This window comes from Lissotriton helveticus, chromosome 3_2, assembly GCF_964261635.1.
Source record: "Lissotriton helveticus chromosome 3_2, aLisHel1.1, whole genome shotgun sequence".
Taxonomy (NCBI): Eukaryota; Metazoa; Chordata; class Amphibia; order Caudata; family Salamandridae; genus Lissotriton; species Lissotriton helveticus.
Genome location: NC_136062.1, coordinates 294,654,471 through 294,665,147, shown reverse-complemented (window position 1 = coordinate 294,665,147; position 10,677 = coordinate 294,654,471). Strand labels below are relative to the sequence as shown.

The 10,677-nt window shown below is 43.6% G+C and overlaps 1 protein-coding gene across 1 annotated transcript in view; it reads right to left on the bottom strand.

Moving 5' to 3' along the window:
* Positions 1-1,597: 1,597 nt before the first annotated feature.
* Positions 1,598-10,677, bottom strand: part of LOC144826674 (small ribosomal subunit protein eS27-like) — an 81,448-nt gene continuing 72,368 nt past the window's right edge. The window contains exon 4 of the mRNA XM_078685275.1: positions 1,598-1,799. Coding sequence (XP_078541401.1) covers positions 1,771-1,799 — 29 coding nt within the window. The 3' untranslated portion in view covers positions 1,598-1,770. The remainder of the gene's footprint in view (positions 1,800-10,677) is intronic.

Genomic DNA, 10,677 nt, shown 5'->3' with positions numbered 1-10,677 from the left:
GGGTCACTCTTTTCTTAATAATTCACTTTTGCATTCTTTTCTTTATTATTTTGTTTTTCAATTTACCACTCGAAGGGGTGCATCCTCCATCTTTGAATGCAAATTAGAATGCCTGTTAATGCATGCACATCTTCACACGGGGCTGCAATTTGGGCTTCCTTTTTCTGTTTAGCATCACCAACAAACACTGGCAGACCCCAAGAGGTAGACCAACGCCTTTCAAAAGTTCAACCTATTAGTTTTGAATGGTTGTTCTACATGACTTTCTCATTTTAACCTACAGTGTGCTAAACACTGGGCCCGTGGATGGTACTTCATGGGCTATGAGGCCCTCGAGATAGGCTGGGAGATTGAGGGCGCACAACGTTTACCCCTCTTTTGTGTCTACTATCATTTCTACCTGAGAAACAAGAGGTGGTGGCAGCATAGATTATATTGAAGCAGATCTTTTTAACCTGTGTTTCTATGGGCTATCCAGGTGTAATGGACTGTTGGGCACATGACTAATTTTCATTGTTGATGATTATTGGACACACAGTGACATATTTATGAACCCCTTGCGCTGCCGTAGAATCATTTTTTTGTGATGATCCAGCGGGGCAAACCACCTAATCATATTTATGAGGCCAGACAAAGCCACTTTGCATGAATTTGAATGGCCTTATAGATTGGAGTCTGGCAAGGCAGTGTAAATCGCTTTGTTGCTTTACTCTGCACTACGGAGGCATTCACTGGGCGTTGCAGTGGGTGTTCCCACTCAACACCCATGGATTTTTATGATTCCACAGATTTAAAAGACCATGTAAACCTGGGGATGCGCCAAAACCTTCCACCTCCCGAGCGGAGGCGTAATGAGGAGAAATACCTTTATTTCTCCTCGTTTAGTCCGCTTTCTAGGTCTGCACACATACAAAGAGGAACACGTCTCAATGGATCGTGTCTGTGTAAGAAGGTGCCCCTTCCTGCACTTAAACAACCCTGCCAACACAGGCACCCTTGCACTGAGGTGCAAGGGTGTCTGCGTTGGCGCTAGACTGACAAAATGCCCCAGCACAGGGGGAAAGAACAGGAATGCAACGTATTGGATACATATGGTGCATTCCTTTCACTTTTAGGGGACTTGCTGCTCTGCCCTGTGCCAAATACTTATAAACGTGCCCCTTCACTGAAGCCTGGGACTAATCAGATCCTTTCTTTTTGATTCTTAGGAGAACTGAAGTTCTAGTTGGTTTTATGGTGAAAAAGATTTGCTGAGTCAAACAGAAGGGAAAGTTTACAGTGGCATATATGCTGAACTTAGATAACATGGTGAATGAGTAATTTTGGAAACCTCTATCTCCAGGATTACGTCTGTGGTTCTGCCAAGATGAACAATTTCTCCATTGATTCTTATTTTACATTTTTTCTCCTCCTCTCTTTTTCTAGAGATCATATAATTTTCCATGTAGAACACTGTTTTGTTTAAATATTTCCTAAACTTAATCGAGCTCTTGCATCTGAATCAGATTCTTTACTATGGTTAATTTATACACTATGTTGTATTTTATACAGAAGTAATATAACACTCACAATGCTTACTGCATACACACAACTCAAATAACATGCACAAAATCATGATTTTATTGAAAATTATGAACATACAGCAGCAGAAGAGCACCCTGTAATGTCACAGAGTGTACAGTATGTCAAAATCACTGGCAATTTATATCAGAAAAGACTCATCCGGAAAGGTACAGAAGGTCACGACAGGCACAAAGTCACCAGAGCCATTCAGTGTTGTTTTCTTCTAAATGAACATCCTGAAAAGACATTATAAAAAAAGTACATCACAAAATAGTTTTTTATCTGCAGTGCACATGGGGTCTTGCTATTTTACTGTGGCTACATGTCAAGATTGTACAGAAGATGAGACGCGCAGACCTGTCTCCTGATGAGTATATACGCACATGTACTATAGCCAAAACTGGTTCTAGTTATCAGGGGAATAGATGAGGTGTTTTGATGCAACTAGTTTAATGACTGGCTTTTTCCAGGTTTCTTGTACTGCAAACAATCAACAAAGCCTTGAGAGTGGAGTCTATTGGATTTCTCTTCCAGGCCTTATGGTAGGTTTCCAGCCAGGTGGTAGTGCAGGGCCAGTGTCTGTAGGTATTTTGGCCCGTGCACAAGTATTCTTTGCATAATGTAAAGAATTGTGGCATAGATGTTACCACTGTCAGGTGTTTCCTTCATCCTTGAAGTGTTATGCCGCAATATCAAAGAAAAATCGGTGTGTGATCTCTAGCTAACAGAACCTATGTGCTTTGGATAAAATGTAAAGATGGCCTGCTGAGCTTCCCTGAGTATTTTGTGCAGCTTATCCAGGTTTAGCTCAGAGGATGCGAATGTGGGGCTGAGTCTTGAAATAACAGTGACCAGAAATGCATTAGTTATTTAGAGTCCAGCAGAAGTTAAACACAATAAAACATTTAAATAACATCTTAAATAAAAAAAAGAAAGTCAAATGAAACAGGTGCACATACAATTGAGGTTTCACAAATTGTTACGGCGAACCGTATCACAAACTAAACTGAAGTAGCTAAGGTCACGTCAGTCCTATATAAAACTGTAAAAATATATAAACACCAGGCACCCATTTTACACTTAATAAATCCTGTTTACTATTGCTAGTTCATTGCAGACACTGTGATAAGGGTAATGATTTTAGAACATTGAATTACGATCCCCATGCCTATAATAGTGCGATTTAACATAAGGTTTGCGTTCACTACTTGTTCACCATCTCTAGAAATATTACTACAATATGAGAAGAAAGCTGGTGTGGAAAGACAACAATATTCTAGGACAGTAAAGCCCAGAGTCTCAGTACAAGGTTATTTATCTGTGAATCCTTCTCGGTCACCGAAAGGATTAAGGACTGACAATAGCTTTAAAGTTTGACATTTCACAGCCCCAAATAGTTAGTGGAACCATGTCAACCACCCGTGATGCGTACAGGAGAGTTGGAGAACTGACTCCTTCCTTGATCTTGGTCGCTTTCACTTAGAAAAAGTCTTTTGTTAACCCAGATTTCAGAGAAGGCGTTCACTGCAACAGTACTAATGTCTTTGTAGATCTATTACCAATTATTGGAGATTGATACAAACCAATTGTATAAGATGTTAAGGGCCACCACCAAGGAATCCTTATAATTAGATTAGCACACTTCATCAGTACCTCATAGGTTTGTGTCATATGATCTCACTTCTGATGCACGCTTCTCGCAACAGTAGTGAAAACATACGCCTACTTCCTTTATAATACTAGTTGCTCCATTTATTCAATTTAAAGCCCTCAATATGCATGAATCTGTCACTATAGTACTTGTCTATATCCCGGACCTTCAATTCAGGGATGTGGGAACTAGAGGCACAGCTATTTTATCGTGATCAACTTTGTTTGAGTCACTAGTAAAAGTGGATTTTTTTTGTGCCTCTTGTATTTGGTGCCCTCCAATGATACCCGGTCTGACCTTTCCATCAGTTTAGTGTAAGAGGTATTGGCTTTTCTCATGGTGAGGCCTATTAGCCTTAATTTGAGTTATATAAGATGTTCAAATCAATTAGCTGACTAAATACGTCTGAGGGAGCGGATTTCCCGGATATCAAAAGGTGGCGCCTGAGGTGTCTGAAGCAATATTTTCAAGAATAGGTTGTCTGAATGAATGTGAAAGTCTGCAACTTTGGCCTGGAGTTCTATATATGATTATCATCCTCAAAAACCATTAAGGAGGCGCTCAACATTTCACAATCAAATCTTCTGCCTTCAGTGTAAGTAGCAATTATGACAATCCAACTAAAATTCAAATTTTTTAAAAATGTTTTTTTAGTAAAAGCTTTATTCGATTTTAAGACCGATTAAAATCATAAAAGCGACATCAACAAACAATTTCGTACACAATTATTAAAATACATTTTAAAAATATTATTAAACAGTGAATTACATGAGCGGAATAAAGTCTTTACATAGAATATAATTGAACAGATAAAATTTAGGTTTAAAATTCTAACGTAGAAATTTGTATCTTTATAAGGGGTTTGAACAGTTCCAGGCAGAAATACAGTGCACACTTCAACTATGATTGATCGAGACTGCTACGGATTTTCAAGCAGTTTTTAAGGTACATTGCTAAGCTTTTTGCATTCGATACTGAATCAAGGTATTGTAGAGCCAAGAGTGCAGGGCGGCATCTGCGCAAGCCCTGTGATCGTAGTAATGGAATGAGCCAACGCTTACGTGGTGCTTTGTAAAAATTACAAAACAGTAATACGTGAATAGTAGACTGTTCAGAAGTACCATCACAGGCACATCGAATAATTGAGTTTGACCAGTCTTGTCTCTTTGGAAAAGTGACTAATCGAAAGAATATGTTGAACCTGAATCGAGTCAATAAATATTTTTCATAGCTGGTCAGACAAAAAGTGAGGTATGGTTGGATGCCATGAGTACTTTGGATTGTTACAATGTGTTGACTAGATACTTTGTGCATTTCTTTAGCTATTCCTAATTCTCTTAAATGCGACAAACAAAGCGTCCTAAGGGACTTTCTTGAGATAGTAGTTAAAACAGAGGGTTCAGTAAAATAAATAGAAAGATCCATATCTTTAAAAAAGTTATGTACAAAGGACAGCCACGGAATATCTGACCAGTTATCAAGGCTTAAACAATCTGTTAATAGCCCCTGTGTTAGTATACATTGCTCCGTAGTCCAAACACGATGCCACAATAAAATTGGCTGCATTTTAATGTGATCGGCAATGTAATCCATGCCCAATTCAGTATGACATGCAAACGTTGGGGAACATTTCGGAACAGCCAGCAAATAACAAATAGATTTATTCTCAACCCTCTGTAAGGTATCCACTGATACATAGCCCCAAACCCCGGCTCCATATACCGCTACACTTTGACACTTTGCGTTATATATTTGAATTAGTTCTGTTGGAGGGGGCTTCCCTATTTTGCGGGAGAAGCCAATAAGGGCAGAAGTAGCTCTCAAAAACAGAAGAGGCCTGCTGAGAATGGCCTGTTTCCAAGAGGAGATGTTATCAAATAGGATCCCTAAGTATGGATAGGATTTAGTGCAAGCCAGTTTTGCTTTGTCAATGTGTATCGGTTTTTGCCTGGTAGTCTTTTTTCCAATGTGCATGACAAATGTTTTTTTGATATTTACCATTAGCCCCAGTGAGGTCATAAAATTGCAGTAAGAATTTAACTGTTTTTGGAGTTGTATTGGGGTACGTGCCATGATCACCGCGCCAATTCAAATTTAAAAACCCCGCTAATGTGCCCACCTATTGGATGAGGTGAGTCCCGGACACAATGTAGGATTGTATGCCTGGTCAGGACTATTTGGACTAACATGTCCCACAGGCAATATTCAACCAGGACTCTTGGATCACTCAGAAAGGAGGATCATTCACATTGATCGCAAAATGGATTTCAACCACACGTCTGCATAGCAATCTCAGATTAATGAACATAAAATTCATATATTTCATGTGTAGCAGTTCCAGAAGAAGAACCTTCCAGGCTAACGAAAAAGTCTAGGGGCCCCATAAGAAAGTAGGAGTGACTCCCAGCGTATCCCCATCGCTCTTTCCCAAAAGTGAAATCTTATGTTGCAATCCAAAAGGGATCATATTATTATTACTGTTAAAAGAGCAAGACTGCTCTCCCCTTGTGATAACTGCTACCCTGAAAGGGTGCTTTTCTATCACCTAACCAGTCAGCTTACATCCTTCCACGACTGTTCACATAGAATACAGTGCTCCTGTGCACGCAGCCCCGGATGGGTTTCCCTTGGTTGCAAGCTGTGCATGTGTCAGCTATGCGGATGCACTCATTATTTCCAAATGCTAAGTGGGCGAGCATCAAAGGACAGAATCTGGGGCTTGAACATAAATATATAGGCATCCCACAAGCAGTGGTGTTACTGTAACCAAGCAAAAATAGAATAAGGTGAACAAACCCTGACCAAACACATTCAAAATGTTAAATGAATAACTAAAGAGGATCTTTCTACCACCAGTTCAGTGTGACATATCCACCTTGTATTTTGTTCCCCCCTCTCGTCTACATTGTTTCTCAGTACTCCTTCTCGTCCACTTGGTCTCTTCCTTCATCTGCTGTGTGCCTCACTCCAGTCAAGCATCCCCTTCTGTTTCTCCAACCATATGTCCACCTCAGCCCCCTCTTTCTTGTACATTGGTTTCTTCCCATTGTTCACTGTGCGCCGGTTTATCTCTCTTGTGCACCTTGCAGATCACTCCCTCCTTCTGCTCCTTTGCCTCTTTTCTCATCCATTCTGCCTTAGCCGCCTCTCCCATCCACCGTGTGTCTTGGCCCTCTACCTCATCCATGTAGCAACTTATTGAATTCATCATCTAAACACCTCCCAAGGTTCATACCTTTCAGAATGTTTGTGATCATATTAGTCTTTAACCAAGGACCTAATCCTCGGTCTTTCACCTTCGAAAGCAAGTTTGTACTTGCCAGCATTCACAGTTTAATGAAATCCTGATACCATTGAGTTTAATGGACTGCTATTCAGGTTTTTTTTTCCTGGGTCTGTATTTGAAAAGTTGTAGGTCTTAGTGTCTTACGGGTTTCTTTGACCTGGCTGTCAGTATTGCCAGTTGGCTGCTGTTTTTTGATGTTATGTTATATTAAAAATATTTATAGAGTGCATGGCTGTCCCAGCAATGGGACGTCCCAGCGTTAAGATTGCAAGGTGGAGTGGGTGAGAGGAGGCGACTAGTGATCAGCGAAAAGCCAAGTCTTCCCTGCCCTTCTAAAGGCCAGGTGGTTGGTAATACTTCTGGTAGAGAGAGGCGTGCATGGGAGCGTAAGGGAGGCACAAGTCGCTCAGGATCGCTGGGCAGAGGCCAGAGAGAATCTTGTGGATGAAGCAGAGGGCTTTGAAGTGAATTCTCTGCTCTCTGGGCAACCAATGTAGTCGACGAAGGAGACCAGAAACCGAGAAGTGCTAAAGGAGGGCAAACAAAGTGCAGGCTGGGGCATTCTGGGCGCGCTGGAGCCTTTTATCACTGACTTATTAGAGGCAAGGAGCAGCGCGTTACAGTGGTCTAACCTAGCCATGACAGTGGCTTGGACAATCATCTAGAGGGTGTGAGTCAAACAGTTCTAAAATGGGCTACAGTACCCGAAGCAGGTACCTGCTACTGATTTGGCATAAGCGTCAAAGTAGAGGGCCCTATCCACCCAGACGCCCAGATTCTTAACAACCGTTTTAGGCAGGGCGGGTGAGCGAGCTGGGGTGGCCACCAATTGCTACTCCAGAGATGCAGGTCTCTCCCTAGGAGGAAGACCTTAGATTTAGTGGAGTTCAACTGAAGACAGTTGGCCGCTATCCAAGCAGAGATGGCAGTCGGGTCCTCCTGACATTTTGCAGAGTCCTGGCTAGGGTCATTGGAGAAGGACATCACCAGCTGCGTAGCATCAGCATATGACACCAAGGAGATATTGATGGGCATATGAATCTGGGGAATATATATAACTTTCTCAGTTTTTTCATGATGAAGATTGTATCAGGATAGTCTGTATGGTACAACTAACACTCAAATATGCTTTTGTAGATGGTGGTGCTCTGCTTATGTTGGCCACCTTGATCAGTTCTTCATTAAAACAAGCATTTAGCTATTTTGTGCCCTTACTAAGGCCATGCGCTCCTCTTAAGATGGGCATTCACGCCTTTTGGTAATCACACCTTCGGTTTCAGTCGTATTGACTCCCCACGTGAATCTTTAGGCATTCACTTCCTTTTCAGCCAGTCTTTCTTTTTATTAGCTTTCGACAAGTTTCCAAACTCTCGCTTGTCCGACATGACAGATTTTTTGGATATTTACAGTGGCCCCTTTCTCATGGCTCTTATCTCTCCAAAGTTCTTTCCTACACAGATTCAATATCATAAGCATGCTTTGGTTACTTCTTTAAAAAAACATACGCAAACAAATCTGGAATTCTGACTGGGTATTTACCACTGTATGTCAGTCCTTCATTCCTCTCCAGTGAGCCTACTGCGATACCCAAAACATGTGCCACTCGGGTTAAAACTTTCTCCAGACATGGTCATCCCACCTGGGAAATTTGCGTGACACATAGGAAAGAAGGAAGGACAAAGTGAATCTGAACCGTGAGCATTGCACACACAGGTAAGGCTAGAACCTGTGCGGCCACTTCCCTGCATGTTTGAGGAGTCTATATCAGTCAGAGTATCATCAATTATACTGCCATAGCATGTTAAATTGAAGGTGTCGTGCCCACAGGTATCCAGTTTCCATCATTCAGTGAGAATTAATGGAGATCTCTGAATTTGCCAAACTTAAATAATCACCTTCTACTCTGGTTTGTGACACTATCTTAATTATTACTAAATGCTGCTCCTGCATCTAGTTGCGATGTATTCCCAAGGCAGTACCCCTGGTTGGAAAGGTGACATGCATACACAATTTCACATAAGAGTATTTTTCCCTGCATTTAGAATACAATATCAGACCACACTGTAGCACTTTAGTTTGGATGAAAGTAAAGAGTCTAACAGTAGCATGTAGTCTGTGCGGAGATAGGAAGCAGAGTACAGTTTGTGAAGGTTTTTTGATATTTTGTTCCATACATGGGTACATCCTTGCTAAGGGGTGAATACATCTGGTTCCTGTGTATCTCTGCGGGTGAATCTGACAGATACAGGCAACCTAAGGGTAGTCCTTGGATAGCCCTACTCATCACCGTTGGCAGCGGGAGCATCTTTGCAGCTCCCTGTACCTAGAAGATGGACTCTCGGTCTGCAAATCTCTCACCTGACTCCTTCGAGGTGAACAACAGACCAAACTTCAGCCAGCTGACCCTATCATGAGTTTCTTCAAGTAGGGGGCCTGCTCCTCTCCTATCTAGGCAGCTGGCTTCCTCTTCACCTGCTCAGTCACCACAGCAGCTGAGCTTCCCTTGACCCCACCAGGTAGGTCCCTCCCCCTCCGCACAGCACCGCCAGTGTCTCCCTGCCCCAGCTGCCGCTGCTGAGGACATTCGAGGCCCTCCACCACCCGCAGGCTGCCACCTGCGCCTCATCCCTGGTGGCCAGTGGTAGGCAGGTTTGTTCATCCTACACTTTATTGCTTTTATTGTATTGCCTGTATTTTCATTGTCGTGTCTGTGACTGCTGTGGTCTGTCTTCTCCCTTGCTTGTACGTGGTCCGTGCCCCTTTGTCTTCCCTCTGTTCCCCTCGCTGTCCCCCTGCTCTCTCTGCCGAGTCTTTCCTTCTGTGCCTCTCGCTGCCCCCGTGTCTTTGCCCGGTTTTCCCTTCTGTTCCCCTCGCTGCCCCCGTGCCTCTCTGACCTCTGTTCCACTCGTTTTCCCCTAGTTTTTTGTGCCTCTGCCCTCTGGTCCACTCGTTTTTCCCTAGTTTTTTGTACCTTTCTGCCCTCTGTGCCACTCGCTTTTCCCTCGTTTTTTGTGCCTTTCTGCCCTCTGTGCCACTCGCTTTTCCCTCGTTTTTTGTGCCTTTCTGCCCTCTGTTCCACTCGTTTCCCTCGTTTTTTTTAGCCTTTCTGCCCTCCGTTCCACTCATTTTTCCCTCGTTTTTTGTGCCTTTCTGCCCTGTTCCACTCGTTTACCCTCATTTTTTTGTGCCTTTCTGCCCTCTGTTCCACTCTTTTTCCCTCGTTTTTTGTGCCTTTCTACCCTCTGTTCCACTCGTTTTTCCCGTTTTTTGTGCCTTTTTGCCCTCTGTGCCTCTCGTTTTTGCCTAATTTTTTGTGCCTTTCTGCCCTCTGTTCCACTCGTTTTTCCTTTGTTTTTGGTGCTCTGACCTCTGTTCCACTCTTTTTTGTGCCCTTCTGCCCTCTGTGTCACTCGTTTTCCCTCGTTGTTTGTGCCTTTCTGCCCTCTGTGCCACTCGTTTTTCCCTAGTGATTTTGTGCCTTTCTGCCCTCTGTTCCACTCATTTTTCCCTCGTTTTTTATGCCTTTCAGTCCTCTGTTCCACTCGTTTTTCCCTCGATTTTTGTGCTTTTCTGCCCTCTGTTCCACTCGTTTTTCCCTCGTTTTTTGTGCCTTTCTGCCCTCTGTTCCACTCGTTTTCCCCTAGTTTTTTGTGCCTTTCTGCCCTCTGTTCCACTCGTTTTTCCCTCGTTGTTTGTGCCTTTCTGCCCTCTGTTCCACTCATTTTCCCCTCGTTTTTGTGCCTTTCTACCCTCTGTTCAACTCGTTTTCCCTCGTTTTTTGTGCCCTTCTGCCCTCTGTTCCACTCATTTTTTTGTGCCCTTCTGCCCTCTGTGCCACTCGTTTTTCCCTCATTTCTGTGCCCCTTTTGCCTTCTGTTCCACTCGTTTTACCCTCGAGTTTTATGCCCCTTTTTCCCCCTGTTACCTTCGCTGTCCCTCACCGCTGCGTCCCCTGCGTCCCTGCCCCCCCTGACTGCCCACTGCCCATTCGCTGCCCCCGCCTCCCAGCTGCTCCTCCCTCCCCATATATGCCAGCCGCTGCGCGGCCGCGCCGTTGGCGTGCAGAAGGTGCGTCTAAGGCCAGCCCGTCTGCGCCCGTCCGTTCCTGGACCGCGCCTAGCGCCAGAACCCCTGGCCCCCGCACCCGCCATGACGACCGCCGCCACTACGACGCCTG